The sequence below is a fragment of the Sinohyriopsis cumingii genome, unplaced genomic scaffold (assembly GCF_028554795.1).
Source record: "Sinohyriopsis cumingii isolate HCF-2022 unplaced genomic scaffold, ASM2855479v2 utg000262l, whole genome shotgun sequence".
Lineage (NCBI taxonomy): Eukaryota > Metazoa > Mollusca > Bivalvia > Unionida > Unionidae > Sinohyriopsis > Sinohyriopsis cumingii.
In genome coordinates, this window is record NW_028315883.1 from 265,529 (window position 1) to 287,326 (window position 21,798).

The following is a 21,798-nucleotide window of genomic DNA, read 5'->3' on the forward strand; positions in this document are numbered from 1 at the left end:
AGATCATTGGCATCTCACCTCTGTCCACGTTGGTTCGAAGTTCGGGCTTGGCAATGTGGGTATGTGAGAAAGTTTGCCAGTAGCTTCCAATGGGTCGGTGGTTCTTCAAGGATTCTTCCTCCACCACATATGCTGGCCGCCATGTATACTCTAACATGGGCTGAAAAATGACATTAATCTACAACAATAACACCAATAAGCACTTTACAGATGTTTTTTTTTTCCCTTTGGTTCCTAAGAGTCGTATAAAGTTTACATGTCTCTTATGCGGTTCATACACGAGTCTACAATGACCACTTGACGCACGGTTTTCATTTGGTGCACGGCTCATGCGTGAAAAGGCAATACATGTATTACGTCTGATGTGTGTCTCGCATGAGCACACGCGTTTTAATATGAAAAATAGCCATCTGTCTCATTTTGTATGAGATACACATGAATGCAACACATGCGGAGACCCGTGTATGACATTTTGACATGTAAAGAAATTGTAATCAAAACCAAAAATAAATTCGCTCCGTTATTAAACACAGTGACCAGCTGCTTGTATAAAATACAGTCAGGTATAGCTACAACGATTTGTTTCGTCGTGAACAAACAAAAAAAAAATAAATGATCTGCGCATTTCGTCTACTGGGAAATAGTTGTTTGCGTCGGAAGGTGAATATTATTTTATGAAGATTAATTATGCATGAATGTTGGAATCAAAACCAGAACATTCGGTTATAACTTTGTGATGAGAACTGATTGATTTCAAAACAAAGTTATACTTCAACAGCTCATATAAGCTATATATGCCTGGCTTGTCCAAGGTAGTTTATCACTGGAGTCTACATAGTACTGCCAGACAAAAACCAAAGACGTTAAAAATATAATACGTTCATGAATGGCACGTTACAGAAGATGATTGTGTTCCCCTTTTATTCATTTTCTTCCCTTTTGCTTTCTTTGAAACTAACTACTTGGCCAGTTTTCGCAAAATGATTCTGCTAAAAAAAATTAAACAAACAATTTTCTTCAAACTTCTACCACTGAATTGAATTTAAACTAAATAATTCATACTCAAAACCAGATTTAAACAAGTACAACTGTACGATAATTATGGCAAATCAAAATTTGCCTTGCATCACGACTTCAAGCCTCAATCATACATCATACTCAATAGATACAAAAAGAAAATGAATATATATTTTAAATGCCCAGTGGACAAAAAACTGGAAAATTTGTCGCCCTCAACCTTTCTTCTTAATAGGGTCCACATGGAACAATGTCTTTTTCCTAATTGCACTAACTGCCTTAGATTTAAATATATTCATTTACTGTGGTCAGGTGCGCTATTAAATAGGAATTAACTGACTCAGTTTCGTGCAATTTAACATGCAATATAAACCTATTAAAGTTCTCATATTTTACAAATACAATTCATTGGGAGTAAACAAAGATCTTTGTCCCAGAAATAATTAAACAAATTTTGTATTAATGCAAATGATTCTTACATACATCATTACTTATTCAAAGATAAATTACATGATTTGCCTAATGGGGTAAGATAACAATTTGTAACACATGTACGTAAAGCATATAGTTTTACATCCTATCTAATTTTATTTATGTTATGAATAAGAAGTTTGGATGTTTCACAAGTATAATAACGTTTAGACACAATGCTGATAACGGTCCACAAGTGTAATAACTTTTAGACACAATGCTGATAACAGTCCACAAGTGTAATAACTTTTAGACACAATGCTGATAACGGTCCACAAGCGTAATAACTTTTAGACACAATGCTGATAATGGTCCACAAGTGTAATATCTTTTAGACACAATGCTGATAACGGTCCACAAGTGTGATAACTTTTAGACACAATGCTGATAACGGTTCACAAGTGTAATAACGTTTAGACACAATGCTGATAACGGTCCACAAGTGTAATAACTTTTAGACACAATGCTGATAACGGTCGACAAGTGTAAAAACTTTGAGACACAATGCTGATAACGGTCCACAAGTGTAATAACTTTTAGACACAATGCTGATAACGCTGCACAAATATGAATGATTATCAATATATGTGAATGTTGAAAAACACCTGAACTTTTAACAATCATATTTGTATCACATAGAAATAACGGTTTGTTTTTAACTGATCCATTGATTATGGTGCACCTACTCATAAATAATTCAAATTCTGAAATAGAAACCAAATAATATCTTGTTAAAATCAAAAAAGAGTATCTCCTGGAAATGCATTTGAACTTGAAAAAATAGAAAATTAAAAATCAAAGTGAACTTTTTGCATGCGATTTATAGGCAATAAACTTGAAAAAATAGAAAATTAAAAATCAAAGTGAAATTTTTGCATGCGATTTATAGGCAATATGTCTTGGGTCCGGGTTCCTCTAGCCTGGATAATGGCAAAAAAGTTGTAAGATGTAGTTGCGAGAAAAAAAAACAACAACCTGTCATATAGTTTCTGGCCCAGTTGTTTATGTGTCCACTGTGATTACTGATAAACAAATTAATTCTTGTCGATAGGTCAGTTGTTTACGTGCCCAGTGTCCAGTGTGATAACCAATAAATATATTTATGTTTGTCGACACGTCTCATGGGTATGTGTCCACTATGAATATAGATAATAGATTCTTAGTTGGAGGTTATTTTAATTGTTCATGTGCCCACTATGATTACAGCTAAAAAAATTCACAATGTCGATAATCAATATGTCATAGTTTACGCTACATTTCTTCATTTTCCAGACAATCGTAAATACAGCCAAATTTCTTATTGGTAATTACAATGTGACGGATAAGGTTAATAAACTTTGATGAAATAAACGTGAAGTGTGCATTATACAGCTAAATAGTTATATTTCATGTGCATGGGAAAATACATGAATATTAACGTAAAAATCCATTTTAAAATCCCTCTAAGTAAACTCCAATATCTGTAAATTGTTACGCATTTGTCTCACCAAGAAAGTTAAATGCTGCTCGTGTTTTGTTGCCTGTTTTCTCCTCTATAGCTTCAACGCCGAGCTCAGTGCCACCAAATATAATCTTGACAAGGACTGGTCTGTCTCTTCCACCCGTGATATCCTCGTATTCAACAATAACTTCTCCAAGCTTTTCGCATCCCCTATCATCGACGTACATCGGTTGCTTGTCTGTGGACGTGTAGACGACAATTTTTATCACAGGCGTCCGACTGTCTAGAGGATAATATCTGCGCTCTTCAAACATTCCACTGGATGGTATGGCTTGGCCGATTTCTACATGCTTGTCGAAAACCGAACATATGCTCTCTCCGTGATGTTGTATTCTTCTAGTCTCTTCATGCACGTTCGGCAGGAATGATTTGTAGGAATTTACCCCGTATGTGAACCTGCTGACCCTCTGTGTAACAATGGTAGGTTTGTGCCCAAAGATGACGGCCCCCTTAAGTACAGACATTCCGGCTTCGTTTGGAATCACTACTTTCTTGTCGGGAAAGTTGTCTTTTATGGCCTGGCGCAACACCGGAGATTCAGAAAATCCACCAACCATCAGGATGGTGTCTGTCCCTCTGACAGATCTTTCCTCGAATATTTCTCGAAGATGATCAACAATGCTTGAACAGGTATCGCCAAAGAGATCCTTCATAACCTTTGGATCGAGGCGAAGCTTGTCGCCAGCGAAGGTCAATTTCCCGCTGAGTTCTTGACGCTAATGAAAGAAAACAAAGCAAGTTTGATATAACCAACTATTGTTCATATACCATCACTGCCCAACCTCACGATCTTCAACCTGTACGCAAGCACCACCAACCCACCCTCCAAAAAAGCATTGATGCAGGAGTTAGAATGCTAATTCGACCATGTCTTTAAATATATTTCCTGCTGTGATTGAATATATAAATTGCTTTAAAGATATATTATGAAATATTGAAATTTAAATCTGTGCAAAGATGATCTTGGATCCGTCCTAAGGACCTAAAATCTGAGAGCCAAAGACAATATTCCTCTTGCATCTGATTTCTCTAAGCGATATATGACTAAACAGGTTTGTGATTTTAATATCAGCAGTTTAGGAGGGTTACGAGAAAACAGAATAAAGGACGGACGCTCTGACATAATGTATCATGTTATCCCGATGTTGTGACAAAATGTGAGGATATAAATATGAAAATGAGCACATTGTCATACCATCAACATACTTTTGCGGAAATCTTCACCATGTTGTTGAACGAACTCGTCATGAAGTGACAGTGGAAGCTTGATTGTGATTTTCTGGTCCATCTCAGGGGTGAAAGTTCTTTTCTTCAGTTCAAACTCACGAAACAGTTCCAGGTAATCGTCTCTATGTTTCGAATAAAAAGCATCCATGACGTCCACACCAGCGATGTCCACCAACATCTGCTGAAAGGCTTCATCAACCTTTGTTCCTCCCCAGTGCCCGCCGTTGGCCTTGTACAACTCTTTCAGACGGCCATCCTCCTGCACTTCATGTACTGTGATGTCAATAGTACCACCTTGAAAAAGAATGTCTCACAATTTGGAAGTAATGTCGCATTAAATATAACATTAAAAAGAAAGCTGAAGTTACTATATTTAAGTGAAAAAGCATAATTCATCTTAATTTAGCGAAAACATATTGCATTTAGAAAAAAGAATCTTTAAAAACTATTTTACCCCGAAAATTTTCATATATATATATATATATATATATATATATATATATATAGAGAGAGAGAGAGAGAGAGAGAGAGAGAGAGAGAGTATTATAAAGTAAATCTTAAAAATGGGTTCAAAATATCATACCGAAACCATGATAAAGCTCTTCTAAATATACCTTTATTTTTTGTAAATCTTGGTAGATGATTTTATCTAGTTTTTCTAAGATTTATTCATGAATGTAAATATTACAGAATATCTTTTGTTAAATTCTGACTACGTCACATGAATATGTTAAAAGCATAGAAAAGCATATGGTCTATCAATAAATGCTTACATACGTGTTGACAATTATTAATAATAATCTGAATAATAAGACTTAAATGACGCATATACCTTAATTTCTCAGTGGATGATAGGGTATAGACATTTCTGTACTAATTATGTAACTTCTCAATGGTTGGCCAAGGTCATATGTATAGGCCAAACCGACGCAGAATAAGTAGTGTGTTCTGTCACGTGGGGTCTAGTGCGAAATATATATCGCAATAGACAGTGTATATAAATACAGGACTGAGCAGTCAGTTTCATTCAGATCTTTATTTTTAATAAGCAGAACCTACCTCATCCAAATTTGCTAGGAAAGGATATTTGATTTGTCTCCACATTTACTACATTAGATTAGAGAACATTAATACTACCATTAATGTATGACAACACACAGTGCTGGGACATTGAGCGTCTGTAAGTAAAAGGTATTCGCTTTCACATATTAAAATGTTTCACAGATGATAATTACCTCCTGCATCTAAAACAAGATATCTTGAAGCTGGGCTGAAACAGGCAACCGCTCCTTCGCCAGAGATCCTCTCAACTGGAAGATACTTGCAATAAAATGACGCAGCTTCCGGTTCTAGAGCAATTGATAGATTGCTACCCTCGATACCAGCCTATTTAATTGTTAAGGAAAAGCGTTTCTTATTATGATAGACTTTGCAAATCCTCTCCATATGTTTGCAGTAATACTTTTCAACTTTACTAAATGGAGAAGTCTTGGTGGGTGATTGAGACCTTACCTTCAAGCCAGCATCGGTCGGTGAGCGTGGAAGTGTCTCTGGTTTCAGCTCGCTACTCATGCTGTCTCGACACTAAATAACCTTCATGAGTTGGAGTGCCTTAAAGCACCAATCAAAATAAAAAACAGTGCTGAATGGTTCAAATATTCGTACCTTTGAGGTTGATCCAACTGCTACAATGGGTTTTAAATTTATAAATGTCAGCATAGGAAGCCTTGATTTGCTTTCCACTTGTTTTAATGACTGATTGACGAATGTTGACCATACACAGGTTATTAGAGATTTAATTGCTCTGCGACACATCATATTGAGAGTCCATTATCGACTCTATACCACCCTTTTTCCTGGCTGACTGGATTTTGACATTTCGACTCTATTAACAAGTAAAATTTATATTGCTATAAAATTTTCATTTAGTCCCCAATTTTGGAAAAACCTTTCAAGAGTGACTCAAAGTTGGCTTTAAAATATGCATGCAATATATTTTTAAAACATAAAATCTTTAATGTTAGAAGCAGTTGACATTCTAATTAGTAGACCCAGCATTGTGGATAGATCAGTTGTCACATACTAATTACTGTTTGGTAAAGGGAAGATTGAAATGCTTCAGTCCATGGCGAAAACTGGTGACGACTGGAAACTACAATGCTTTCAAATCATTGTCCATGATATCAGGTGTTTCACCAGTACTCTAATTAGGGTCGAGAAATATAATGCTAACGTAATTATTATGGTAATATATATATATATATATATATATATATATATATATATATATATATATATATATATATATATATATATATATATATATATATATATATGAAAATAATCAAATTTTTCATGTAGAAAACCTGGATTGCTGATTCTCTCATGAATTGCTTAGCGGCATCTTTCCAGATGGCCGGCACGGTGAGGACCCAGTGGATCTCCTCACTATTTAAACCGTACATCTTATCCACTCCAGCCCGCAACATACGCTCTCGGAGGTACCGGATCGAAGCCGAGAACACGTCTATGGCCCGCATCAGTTTACCGTCCGCATCCTCGATCTCGATATCTCGAGAGAGTTCCTATACATGGAGGAATTTAGAAAGTTCTCATTTAGTTGTGCAACTCAAAATGTGTTGTTTCCAGCTCCTCGTCATGAACATAAGGTCATTATTGTAAACGATATATTTTCGCGCCTGTCAAACATTTGTTTGTAACGGAAATGACAAATTAGAAGAAAATATACTATCCAGTGTGTATGATATTTTATAGAATATATAGACACTTTTTCCTTAATGTAAACATTATTAGCTCTATGGTTCAGCAAGTTCATAAAAATGTTATTGTAGGAAGGTAAATTTATTTTGCTATTTGCGCACTTTAACTCGTCATTATCTTCGTTATCTTCTTATTCTTAAACTTTTTCATAATTCTTTTCTTTTTCTGGCTGTTCTTATCACAAAACTTTGAAATTACATACATACATGCAACTTGTAGATTCGTTGAATTATCAATGCATTTCAAAAGATTGTTTTTTAAAAAATTATATATAAATCAGCTTCACTGTTAGAAGTGCTTGCAGAGATGTAATATTTCAATACATCTTCCCGTGTATGGGAGAGAGCATGAGAGGGAGTCACCTGTTTATCATATAACACCATCTTGAATCTTCTAAAGTAGAACCAGTCACTGTGCTTCTCTTCCACTGCCAGTTCACTGTATTTGTCTTCTGCATCAAATCCGAAGGAGTGGAACTCTTTGTTTGGTTTGAACAGGACGCAAGTAGATGTTTTTAGTGATACATGTAAGCCTGAACTAGTTGTCCACTGATTGGCATGGATTTTGAGTGGATCTTTTTCAAAATCACTGCGGAAGGAGAAGGCATAACCCGAATATGTAGTTCCAAAATCTATGGCTGCCACTAGCGTCCTCCCTTGGTCAATGCCTGTCATTGTATCCGGTTATCGTTGCTTTTCTAAACAATAATTTGGAAAACAGAAGACAAACTTTCATTAACTGACAAGGTTTTCTAACATAATTGGCACTAGTTCTAATTTTTCCTAACGTTGTAAACGCATAGTCTTACAAAGGGTACACTTTTTCAGCATGACAGCATAATACCACTTAACTTGAATGAATTCTCCTCAGTTTACAATTATCCGAAGCCAGTTGGAGATAGAGACGACACAAACAAATCAAGTCGTTACATTTTGCCACGTCGATTGTGCTTTATAACAAGGCATTTGTGCAACGGTCAAGATGTTTTACTTTGTTAGATTGTGACGGCCTCTAATATTCTGTTCCTTGAAGGAAAGGTTATTCGATACGGTATAATTTATCGAGGCTTGTAAATTGCTTCCTATTTGTGCACGAAGGCTAGTTTATTTATACTTGATTGTGAAAGCACTGAAAGGCGGGTAACTTGCTTTCATTCAAAGCCGTTGCCAACAAACAACAACAACATTGATATTGCTAGTTTTTTGTTTCACAAAATTCACTGACAGTATTGACAAGTTTTAACGCAAATACTCTGGTTGGGTATTCAGTGTCTATGTGAACTGTTAGATCAACACTGCCGGGTATAATTCTCATAAAGTTCGCTCTTATCTGTCTCTTCCTGAACAAATCTGCGCCAGCCAGAGTTGTGTAAACGTAGAATACGATGCAAACAAGTGTATTGTGTGGGCAGTATTGTTAGCGTTTTATAACATCCAGAATAAAAATCCAAACTATGTAAGGTATCGAAACACGCTTGTCTGTCTGGTGTCTCATTTCACATATCCTGTGCAGACACAAGACATACCATGGTTTGAAAAACATAGTTAAATCTCAGTAAATGTGTTTAGTCATGATTAGGCACATATATACCCACTGTACTGGGCGACTTTGGGAAACAAGCCCCGCGTAGATTTGCTGTACGTGCACAATGATAATGATGGTCACTACTGCTGGATCGAGAACTTTTTGGGGTTTAATGCATGGTCGGTGCAACAAGCACTAACACGTGCTATTTTTCTGACAAAAGTGCCTGACTGATTTTCCGCGGGCAGATTTTCTTGACTGACATGGACAGGATTGCTTCAAAGTGGTCAAAACTGTGCTGCTCACGCCTGACGCTTGTGTGTTGTCATTTCAAAATTCATGGTGTGATCTCAGTGAGCGCGTCCAGGGACTTAGTCGCGAACAATACATACTTGCCTGATTATGATGCCAACAAAGAGTCCAAATATATTTATATGACCTGAGTCCAACTAGGCACAGTCTTAGCAAATGGCGGTCGGTGATTTCAAGTGGATAAATCCCATGCAGCTCACGGAAAGGCTACTCTAGAGCAATGATGTCACAGGGTATATTCTCGAAGTGGATTTGGAGAATGCACCAGAGTTGCATGATCTGTACAACAATTATACGCCGAGTCCTGAAAACGTCACAGCGAGAGGGTGACTGGTTAAGTCTTGACACCACCAAACGCAAGGAGCAACTTGGTATTAGCTACATTATGCCAAACTGGTACAAAATCTCATGCCAAAGACCAAGTACGTCATGCACTACAAAAGTCTGTAACAAGACCTCAAGCTTAATTTTAGACTGACCAAAATCCTTCGTGTTTTGCGGTTCAGACAAGAACAGTGGCTTAAGACCTGAACTGGTTTTAGTACGAGGAAGAACTTTGGCAACACACGACTATGATAAAGATTTTATCAAGCTAATAAACAGCAGTGTGTTTGACGAGATGATTGAAAATATAAAGCGAGTCAATATCCAGCTTTTAAAAACTTATTCGGCTGGTCATAAAGCTTGTTTCAACACTAACGTTAGTCTCAAAGAAAATACCCGGTGATAACGTTTTAGCATTTCACAGAAGCAGCATTGTAGCGCTGTAACCCAATGTAATGAGCGGTCAAGCATACTCTTAAGGCTTTCACTATGGTCACGCTGACCAGGCCAAGATGCTGTTCACGGGTGCCGAGAGTATGAACTATGAAATATAGTTCACCGATGACGTGTACACAAACCTGTTTCGACCTCGATCTTTGTTTAACTGATCCAACTCGCTGATGTAAGCATTAAAACAGTGATTGACAAGTTCAAGAACGAAACAACATCCGTGCCAATACCCGAGTTGGAAGGGCTCTGTTGTAAAATGTACTCGATAAGACTAGCAGATGGTCATATAATGAAAGGGCCAAGAGGAATTAAAAAAAATATCAAGCACCCAGTAAGCCACCAAGACACACCAGGACTGTCTGGGACCGTTATCAGGAATGACGTGATACTCGCAAATAAATACGATCCGGTCAAGTAGCCACACTGTGCACTAACAAAATATTACTGCCTAGTCATGATAAAAATGTGCTGGATGATAGTGTATCCACTCTGGCTCATGGTATAAATGACATAACGGACAAAGAGAGACATGGTTGCTGAACTGTATAATTTGCAATAATGAGCATAATCTATCTAGAAGTTTTCGTCGAAAACAATTATATAACCATGGATCAAGTATGGTTTGTTCTGAATCAAGACATGTTGTCTTAGAATGTAGTCTTGTAAAAGGCATCGTTTGACAACAGTTCATGCATCCCTCATGGAAGTCTTGCCAAGCAGGCGCAATAAGCACTTCATTTAGACAACGTGACCATGATGAATGCATAATGTGTGACCAAACCGAATTTTTTTACAATACTACTCAAGTGTCTGCTGCTACTGATATATTTTGAGGAACTGTAAAGAAACAGCGTCAGATCGGTTTCCAGTGATATTTTGAGAGAATAAATAGGATAAATGTATTGCAAATTTTAAATATTTGGTGTATGAAATTGTGACTAATATTTAATATTAGGTTTATTAACTAGTATTGATAAAGATAATTATATGAAATTATGTTTTGTTATATTCGTTAACAAGGAGCTGTTGTGAATAACTATCAATGGCATCTGCCTTATCCTCTCCCCAAACGATTAATATCGCTGACGACGAAATTATGCAGAAGGCTTATTGATGGTCCTTTTCTCGTTTTTCCTCGATACATTCTCTTCTCTCCATTTAATTATACTGTACTTTTTTATTCATTTCTTTTTTCTTCTGTTTAATGACTATGAGGTAGGGATTAATATTTCATCACAAAATCTTTACGATCGCGAGAAAACACGAAAATAATCAGCTCGTTTCTTATCTTTAGTGTGTACAGCCGGATAGGTTAAATAATTTCTAAGAAGGATTTTTTAAACATTATGTATTAATTTGTAGCCAACGTTTATATTCATTTAAAAACCTCTTCTATGCGAACGTGTTAAAGACATAAGATAGATTTAAGAGACAACAGATGCCATTATCAAATCAATATAACGAAAGTTGATACGCAAGTAAAAAAACAAACGTTCAGAACGAAATACTAAAGAGTGTTTATTACGTGACGTGAAAATATCAAATACACACATAAACGCATACACATTGTATATATATTTTACAGATCATGCATATAATCACTGATTTGTATATACAGTTGTTAATATATGAAAACGTAAATGAAGATGCGGGAGTTCTCAGGTGATTATATTGCCAAAATGTATAAACACACATGTATATAGGTATACAAACATACATTCCTATCCATAGATCAAGCCAACATCATCATTATCTATGACGAAAATATACTTGGTGGGCCAACTCCAATACATATTATTTTGTGTCTATAATCACTTACTTGAAAATCAAAGGCAGAAGTCTATGCAATCGTGCATGTTGAAAACCAAGATATGTCAGCGCAGTTTATAAAGATACGGTAGAACATGTTTATTTTATAATTTACTTCAGAAAGTGAAGAAGAATAGATATAAACTCATTCATAAATTAACATTTTAGAAGCGTTTTGCAAACTCACTGCTAATACTATCTGATAAATAAAATAAATAAATATTCACTCAATACGCTTGATGTTTCCTTCGCCCCTGAGGCAGTTGTCGCTGCTGGATTATAAGGCATCAATCGCGCTGTCCGGTAACGTGTAACGAATGTAACGAATAAATTACACAACCCTACATTTATTTGAAGTGACCAAAACAGTCCAAGAAGTGCAACTCTTGCAAATAATAATAGTGTTTCCTGACAGTTCCTTCCCTTGATTGAGCTCACGATGCCCATGGTATTTTAACGAAAATGAGCATTTAAGTAAACCAGTATTCAGATCAAATATAACAGTAATTACTTGTTCTGGTCATGCTACATGCCTGAGAGAGTCAATGAATGTACAATCTCTCCATGGTATTTAAGTGTCAAGTAGAGAGAATATAGGCATTGTTATGTATGAACTGCACATCACTATAATATCCTCACTAATTCGCAGCGTCTTACACTTAACTGGTATTTCGACAAGTACGCATGGAAGTAAAACAAATAATATATGTAAGCAATACCACATTCACAGCCTCCCTCCCATATATATATATATGGGAGGGAGGCTGTGAATGTGGTATTGCTTACATATATTATTTGTTTTACTTCCATGCGTACTTGTCGATATATATATATATATATATATATATATATATATATATATATATATATATATATATATATATATATATATATATATAGAGAGAGAGAGAGAGAGAGAGAGAGAGAGAGAGAGAGACATAGATAGATAGATAGATAAATTTGCACAGGAACGTTACCTGCATGACGTAAGTATTCTTGATTTGCAAACGTCAGCACGAGAATGCAAATCAAATATACACGCGTACTATTTTAATGAATTTATCTTTAACTTTACTTTTTGATTGTATGTGTGTGTGTGCTTGCCGTCTTTCTTCATCCTGCCACAGGAAGATAATGGTTTCTTGAACAATTGGAGGAAAGCAAAACTTTGAAGTCGGGACGAGTGTCTAGTTTTTGTCTCTCCGTATGCATGACTTGACAGATGGCTACATAAAAATGTGTGCACTAGTAAGTAAGCTAAAGTATGAAATTTGTAGTTAGATTATTCACCTCAAACAGATGATGATGATGATAACAACACTACCACTACTACTAATACTACTATTACTAATACTACTACTAATAATAATAACACTAATCATAATAATAAATGCACTTAGTTTTTCAGTTATTTAAGAAAACCTTATTTTACTCTTTTCTACTTCCTGTCATTGTAATCATCAGCAAATACATCGTTACAATTTTTCATACCCATCTTAAAATCCTAGTGAATTTGCTAATAAGCTAATAAAGCCGCATGCAAATTTGCATACCTTTACATATGCTTATTATGTGCATTTTGTAATTTTGCCTGGTATTTTCAAATACAAACTGCAAAGTTTTAAATACAACGCCGACATGTTCTTTTAAATATGCCTTCATTGCCTCAAATATGTCGTCTTAACAAGAATAATAACTTGACTAAAATAAAACTTAATTTGACATATCCGTTTCGTTGATTTAATAACATTAGAACTTGACTAAAGATCATTATAATATCTACTTATATATTATTTACCAATTACAGGCGGGAGTGATAGTAACACATAAACGGATTAAGTAACCAGCCCTTGAAATAGCAAAACACAGAAACGGATTAGCTAACCAGCTCTTGAAATATCAAAACCCAGAAACAGATTAACTAACCAGACTTTGAAACAGCAAAACAAAGAAACGGATTGGATAACCAGACCTTGAAATAATCTTATGTTACGTGTTTAGGCTCGAATAAACAGTAACACAAGAAAGAGTGAAAACAGCATGCTTTGAAAAAAAATATAATAGTTTATTTCCCTGGAAAAATTCTGTAGAAATGAAAAAATATGAACTTACGGTTTTAAGAATCAAATCCAAAAACAATCAAGGAATAATCCACGCATAAAATTTAAGTACTCCTGATAATAAAATGTTCTAATGATTTCAAGTTCGAGTTCCGCCGAAGAATCCAAGATGGAAGACGATGACGTATGCTGTAACCTGTAGTGCTGAAGTCTACAGTTCCTTGTAGAAGCAAGAAATATCACTCCAGTTTTGGAAATCCACATCAATTTTTATAAGAGCTGTCTTTGTTCAGGAATATCATATGAGCACACTTAATATCCAGGAAAAAAGAAATAATCCTTTTGAATCCAAGTAATTTGAAATAACTGCGAACGACACCTTACAGTTTAAAGAAAAAATCCCAACTGTGTTTACGTTTCTAATACGATGGTTTAAAACTTGAATTTTCACGTGGTCATGTTTACATATAAAAAAATATTATATTGTTTACATACTAAATCAGTAGTCCCATCATGACCTCGACAACAACCGATCATTTTAAAATAAAAATAGAACTCATTTACGTGGTTGCTACTAATTGTACATTAAGGTCAGGACCTAGGTCAACACCAGGTGTTGAATAAAGCGAACAGTCAAGGTCAAACTATTTTCTGGAAAAGTTTCATCTTCAGTGAATAAATTTACATTACAAAAGCAGATTATGAAACGTAACATTTTATTAAATATAATCAAACAATTAAATTGAAATAAACATATATAGTAAATCAAATATAACTAAATTAAATATACATAGAAATAGCAAAACACAGAAACGGATTAGGTAACCAGATCTTAAAATAGCAAAACACAGAAACGGATTAACTAACCAGACTTTGAAATATCAAAGTACAGGAACGGAGTGGATAACCAAGCCTTGAAATAGCAATACACAGAAACGGAATAGCTATCCAGACCTAGAAAGAGCAAAACACAGAAACGGATTAGCTATCCAGACTTTGAAATAGCACACTTTTGAGACTGAATTTAGGTATCAGTGTTTGTGTTAGTCACTAACAAAGAATTGTACTTCAGACGTGTCCCTAGATTTTCCTTTAATGCAAACACAATGACAGATGAAATGTTCCCAGATTGCACAGACTTTATCTTCCAAAGGATTATAAACAAAAAACAATCACATTTGCATTATTAAAACTGAACTTTTCATCGGCACTATTTAGTTAGGATTGTGTTGACGTACCGTAACCACATACATACATACACACGTACATGCATACATACATACATACATACATACATACATACATACATACATACATACATACATACATATATGCCTCCTCTAAAGTTAATGATAGTATGTGTTACGTTAGTCCGAGCCTACGCGACATGCAATATTATGTTCAAGGCAGTGGTATCACTAGGGTTGGTGTCACCGAGTGCGGTGACTCATGGTGTCACCCCCATGGACCTCCTTCCGTAACAGACCATAATTTTGTGTATAGACAGTCATTTTGGTGTCACCCCCTTTGATAGTGTCACTCGGTGTGCTCTGCACCACCACCACCCGTAGCACCTAGTGAGGCCAATGGTTTAAGGTAAACATGGTCGTATATTAGAAATCGAAAGAAGTGAAAATCCAGTATGCTTGGGAACACATTGGAAATTAACCGTTAAGTCTTCGTTTTATGCAAACATTGTTGTACATTACCTTATTTCACAACATATACATTTTCATTTATTAAACTTAATAACTTTGCTACTTACCTCTCGTCTGTACTTGTTGCCACTTTTCCCTTTTTTCTTCAGCTGGCTGCCACACGGTTACAAGCTGTAATATGTACATGTAACATCATTTCCAATCAGTGTAATTTACTTCCCGGTTCAGCTATGCATAATGTCTACTTTACTGACACGGGTATTATGTACTGACTATAAATTATCAGTGATATCAATAATGTCCCTCACTTAAAATTACATTTCAAAACACTCCGTTACTTTTGGTCCGGTAAGCATTGCAATTCTGTTGTTGCCTCAAGGGTTCTTTTCACTAACGTGTTTAATGTTATTCATTAGTCTACTGCTTGCGTAATGGAAAATCCGGGTTATTGCACCATGATGAAGCATATTCCTCTGAAAGTCAACAATAACTCCTTTTTTATAATTTACTGATATCTCCGGAATTAAAATGAAAATAATAACTTCGGGAGATATACTTGATTTTCAGAGAGACAAAGAGAGAGAGAGACAGACAGACATACATAGACACATAGAGAGATGGAGTCAGAGAGAGAGATAGAGAGATTGATGCAAAATACTGTATGAACATACTGTATCTCCACACGAGAAACAACTCCTTGTTTCATGTGTTAGGTAGGGCTTATGTTCAGTTTAAAAATCTAGCTTGCTACTTGAACCATTCCGCTCTAGACAGTTCCGGGGTGTAAATATCACTACATAAACAACTGTCGTTGGTAGATAAAAATTACACTTACATTCTTGTCAATAAGAAGATTTGGAGTTGCTTCCCTTCATCTTTGTTTCATTATTAATCGTTTCCCAAAGTGGTCTATACAAAAACAGTGTTGACAATCATCGCCTGTTTTTATTCTTTCTTTTTACCATGTCGTTTTCACTGTTAGTCACTCTCCATTCAAGTCGCATCCTCTGTAGCAACTGTACATGTTACCGAAGATATACGGTAACATTTAACCTTTTAGAATATGCATTTCCATGTAATGAAGACAACACTGACTAGAACGACTTTTATATTACAAAACAAAGTAGTAGCAATGACGTTTTCAGCAGGTATCATAATGAGGAAGAATAATTTCATTACCGATGAAATGGATGGTCTGCCTGTGAAAAGTAGAGATTAAGGTAAAGAAAATGTTAATTAGAGTCCAGTTTATATATGGGAAGTGTACCATTACGAATTACTTGATTACATATTTATGGATATATATATATATATATATATATATATATATATATATATATATACAGTTTACAGTGGGGCTACGAATGCATGATTTCATGCTAGATGCAGATTGGGTCGTGCCGTAACACATTTCGTGATTGACGGCTTTGTTAGTTAATTTTGAACTACAGCGTGCATGATCGATATCCTCTTTATCCCAGTCCTTTTTTGTGCCTTTACCTAATTTTGCATAGTAAGTGATTTTGTAAGAAATTGGTCCGCCCATGCTCATCTTTCCTCTTCATAAAAGTGATATAAGAAAAGCATGAAGGATTTCCAACTTTTTCCATTACTAGGCCGTTACAGTGATGAAAGCATTTGTTATAGGGATTTTTCTGCCCTGGAGGGGAGGGTGATGCGTAACTCTAAATGGGTAATTATAGAATCATCATCTTTGTCGTATCAAAGATTTTTGCTGCTTCGGTTTCTTCATTCTCGGACTAGTTCAAAAATGTATACGAGTTGATCGTTTTGAATATTGATTTTTTGATAGCGGGTGTCGACAGAGGTAAACGCGGACATCCCCGTGAGAGATAACTAATACAATGATATTAAGGAGAACATTAAATTTGATGAATGTAGTGATTACCAACAGGACAGCATATTTGTTTTACCACAGATGGGTACGAAAGTTCCTGGACTTACTTAGACGAGTTTGAGATTATTCCAGTCAGACGGCTTTGCAAATTGCTGTCAAAGTACTAATCATTAACAACAAAGATGAAGCGATCGCTCGTACGGGAATCAAACATATGTCATAAAAAGAAAAATGTATATATATATATATATATATATATATATATATATATATATATATATATATATATATATATATATATATATATATATATATATATATATATATACAAGGATTGCATACTAAATCACAAGCAAAAGTACGAGGCAATGAATTTGTTTAGCTCATACGATCTAAAGGGACATAAGATCAACCTCAATATGGTAACTTTTTTTAATGCGTGACGAAATTTCGTTTGCACACAACATAAAAAGATTATATTGCGGATGCTTAATCACGTTGAATTTAAAAGCAAGTACGAAACTCACTGAAATATTCTTGTGATTTTTTTCCCTCTTGTTTGTTTCAGCGTATCTAAAATATGTCAAGCTAAATACAACTGTTCTGATAAGAATTTGATTATAACTTTCTTCTCATTTCTTGCTATGAGAAGGACTTACTCATAAGTTAAGAAATGTATTTGCCCATTGTTAGAGAGAGATCGAAGGAAATAGTTCAGGTTCTCTTAACAAAACGGTGGGAAATGAGGTACGTTGGGATCGACTGTAAGATAGACAGAGTCTCCTGATTCTTCAACGAACAAACGAACCTTATTTAAAAATATATATATATATATATATATATATATATATATATATATATATATATATATATATATATATATATATATATATATATATATATATATATATATGATTACACTACCAACTTTATATATTTGTATAATTTCTGCATTTTAGAATATAATACATACAGTTATATCTCGATTAACTTCATGATAGCCAAATAGTATAAAATTCAATAGTTGCGATTAATGCAACAATCATGTTGAAAAAAGGGTATTTTACTAAATTTGAAACATTTACTAGAACATTAATCTTTATTATTTAAATAATATTTTATTTCCACATTAAATCTAAACATGAAGTTAATATCCAAAAATGGGGGGGGGGAACACCCTAATATGTGGCGAATTAAATGCCCATAACGAAATCTGGGGCTGCTAATACCAAGAGCAAAGACGCAAATTAATTGAAAAATGGATCCAAAAAGACAAACTAACAATAATCAACAATGGTGCCCCTACTAGAACCAACCCAAGAAGTGGTACATAAACAGCCATTGACTTAACTATAAGCACCCTCCAATTAGCAACAATTATCATCTGGGAAACCCTACGAAATAACACTCTTGGTAGCGACCTTTTCCCTATAGTGATCACTGTCCATGTAAAAACACCCCGAGTAACTAACCCAGATGGAAATTTGATAAAGCCGACTGGGAATCATTCCAAGCAGAGTTAACTGAAACCCAAATGCAGCAGCAGTCACTGATAAAGGCCAAACAAACTCGACTGCGTAACACTTCGCAGAGATTAGCAGTAATAGACGTCACTTCCCTAAATTCATAGAACGATGTAAATTACTTGAAATTAAACATCTTGAAATATTCTCCGACCAGGCAGTCAATAGTGACAGGTCACCAATTAATGATGACTTTACTATCTATGAATGGAGAAATGCAGTAAATAGTACAATAAGTACCTTACCCAGAGAGGATCAACTGGGCTATGAAACCTACCAAAATACACCTGAAAACGAGGAACTAATTATGCTCGATCTTATCAACCTAATATGACGCTCAGGTAACATCCCACAAAATTGGAAACAAGTAATAGTCAAAGCCATCCCAAAACCGGGGACAATTCCATCAACTATTAACTCGTATAGGTCATTCTCCCATACAAACAACATTTGCAAAATCGTGGAAATTATGATTAACAAAAGACTCAAATACCATCACGAAACCAACAACCTCATTACTACCAACAAATGTGGATTTCGGAATACAAGATGTACTATCGACCAACTAATTCGACTAGAAACTAGTAACAAACTGGCCTTTCAGGCCAAACGTAAATGCGATAGACTACTAATCGCCATTTTTCTTGACCTTGAAAAAGCATTTGACCTAGTCCGGATTAAAGAATTAATAGCCTAACCTAGCCAATATAGAATAACAGGCCGAATACGTCCATGGATAAATAACTTTCTAACTGAGGAGAAAAATTAAAACAAAAATGGCAGATAATATTCAGAGACTTATAATCTTGGTAATGGAACCCCACAGGGTAGTGTGATAAGCCCAACTATATTTTATATCATGGTCAATGACCTGGGAAAGTAAATTAACAAAAACAAACTAGACATGTCCCAGTTTGCTGATAATAGTGGAATTTGGAGACCTGGAAACCCTGAAAACTATAATATTATGAGTGAGATTAAAACGAACCTAAATGCGATTGGAAGTTGGGCCGATAAATGGGGTTTTTAAATCTCAACCAGTAGAACAGTTGAAATGTTATTTTATCCATTTAAGAGAAAAGAGAAAAAAATACCCTGTCATACTTCTACAAAATACTCCCATACAATTTGTCAAGGAAACCAGATTTTATAGGTATGGTGCTCGACGAGGAAATCACATATACAAGACTCGATTAGCAGATGCAAGCAATACCTAAGTTTCAAAGTAAAATTAAAGGAGCAACATGGGGCGCTGACCAAGATAAAATTCGTAGGCTATATAAAGCTCTAATTAGATCAAAAATGGACTATGGATGCCAGGTCTACAATTCAGCTAAACCAACAGTACTACAAGCGTTAAACAATATCCATTACTAGGCCATCAAAATAGGCACAGGAAACCTAACAAAGAGATCAAGGAACTTGAAATACTGACAGGTGAACTACCATTACAACCAAGAAGAAAGGTACAGTTACTAAGGTATTCCGCAAGATTATCGATCCATGAAAATGATGACACAGTGAAAAACGCTATATCCAAATGCAACAGGGCCTTTAGTAAAACTCTAGTCCTTAACCCACCAGGAGGAAAAATAATAAATGAGAAATGCAAAGAATACCAACTAAACAACCTGCACACAAACCCAATTAGATACTTAAATTCATGGATAAACCAACATCCTAATATCAACAGATAAGCTCTAAACCGGGGAAACAAAGAAGACAATGCAACTAAAATACTTGTTGAAATCAAGGAAACTGTTGACCAGAAGTACACTAAACATGCTATTATTTGCATCGATGGATCAAAATCGCCGGAACTAAACGTACATCCGCCGCAACTATAATCCCGAGTCATAACATTCAATTTGGAAGCAGACTAACAGACGGAAGCCCAATGTATACCGTTGATTTCAGGGCAATCAACGAAGCCGTAAAATGGATCCCCAATACACCTAATATACCTAATTTGCAGGATGACAACTTTAGAATAAGATAACCGGATGACTGGGGCGGTTGCTGCAGCGCTGGAGCCGCGCTCCCGTCGTCGCTTTCCGCCCTCTCCACACCTGGACATTGAACTGAACAGCAAGTCAATGTATACATAAAGGCGAGGGATAATGGCTCATTTCCTACCCGCTAGACCACTTAAATACTCCACACTCTAGGGGTAAACTCAAGATGCATCTGTAATATGCTAGTCGCCTCCTGGACAAGCTAGCCATGGCAGCTATTGAGGAAGTAAGGAAAACACAGGAAGAAGAAGAAACAAAGAAAGCACATGTAACGACCATACTGCCTCACCTGATCATTCGGAAGACCAGCGAGGTCATTGTGGTGACAAGGACGACATCACTTCAGCAGAGAAAAATAATGTTTCCACAGACAGAGGTCTGGGCCTCGGAGATGCTATTAGCACATAGACGACAACCACCACAGCAGCATCCACAGGCACAACGACAAAGTTCAGAAGGAAAGAAGCATCAGAGTCCCTCAAACAGATGATTGGGGTGCTGCAGCAGACCATTTACTCTCTGCACTTCCAACTTTTACAGTGGCTTATGAGAATGACTGGAGTCGATGCTGTGTGACTGGTGCCCGTTCTGGAGTATGCGGTGCACTGGAGCAAATAAACAGTCCTTTTCAGAGGCATCATATCTCCAGACAAAAGATGCTATTCAATTTGCTCACAAAATAATTGTGGATGGGTGTGATTGTGTGTGTATCAGTTTACCTCTATCAAAAGCTCATATTTCGTTCGATAGTGTGTGCTTGTATGTGAGGGTTTAAAGTTTTGTCTATCAACCCTTTATACCTATTGCTTGTATGATAGTGTGTTTGATACGTTTGGTGTATGGCTGTTTGTGATTGTGTATGTATTTTGATAACATTTCGCTCCATTTTCAAATTTGTGTTGGGATGGAGTATAGTGTATTTCTTGGTAATAGTGTGTTGGTTTATAAAATGAGGAGAGTGTGTTTCTTTCAGGTCAGCGCATTGCTATCTTTTTCATGTTATGTACGTGTAGTTTGTCGTGAAGTGATGTGTTTTCCTTCACATCGATGCTTAAAGCATATAAAGCAAAGTGTTCGCCAGTCAAAAGATTACTGAACTAAGACCAGAAATAGTACATACACAAGGACAAGAGCCAAAGAACGGTACTTTGAAAGCTAAAAGTTCAAAACGATACACCCCAACGGAACAAATGTAGTGCAAACAGGGAATCGACATGGGTCGACAGAACTATAAGAGAGAACAATAGAGCAAAGCTCAGCAGAGAAAA

At 35.7% G+C, this 21,798-nt stretch overlaps 1 protein-coding gene across 3 annotated transcripts; it reads right to left on the reverse strand.

Annotated features, from left to right (window-relative positions):
- Nucleotides 1–907: 907 nt before the first annotated feature.
- Nucleotides 908–15,881, reverse strand: LOC149774376 (heat shock 70 kDa protein 12B-like). Of its 3 annotated transcripts, none has more exons than XM_089945353.1 (7): nucleotides 15,806–15,881; nucleotides 15,242–15,305; nucleotides 7,360–7,694; nucleotides 6,583–6,801; nucleotides 5,452–5,602; nucleotides 4,185–4,510; nucleotides 908–3,705 (listed from the first exon to the last, which is right to left on the reverse strand). In XM_089945353.1, the coding sequence occupies exons 3-7, from the start codon at nucleotides 7,669–7,671 to the stop codon at nucleotides 2,959–2,961; spliced, it is 1,755 nt and encodes a 584-aa protein (XP_089801479.1). In that variant the 5' UTR covers nucleotides 7,672–7,694; nucleotides 15,242–15,305; nucleotides 15,806–15,881; the 3' UTR covers nucleotides 908–2,958. The 3 variants fall into 3 exon arrangements, with proteins under 3 accessions (XP_089801479.1, XP_089801480.1, XP_089801478.1); XM_089945354.1 differs by lacking the exon at nucleotides 15,806–15,881 and adding an exon at nucleotides 14,344–14,430 and having other exon boundaries at nucleotides 15,242–15,571; XM_089945352.1 differs by lacking the exon at nucleotides 15,806–15,881 and having other exon boundaries at nucleotides 15,242–15,571.
- Between the last annotated feature and the right edge of the window lie 5,917 nt (nucleotides 15,882–21,798).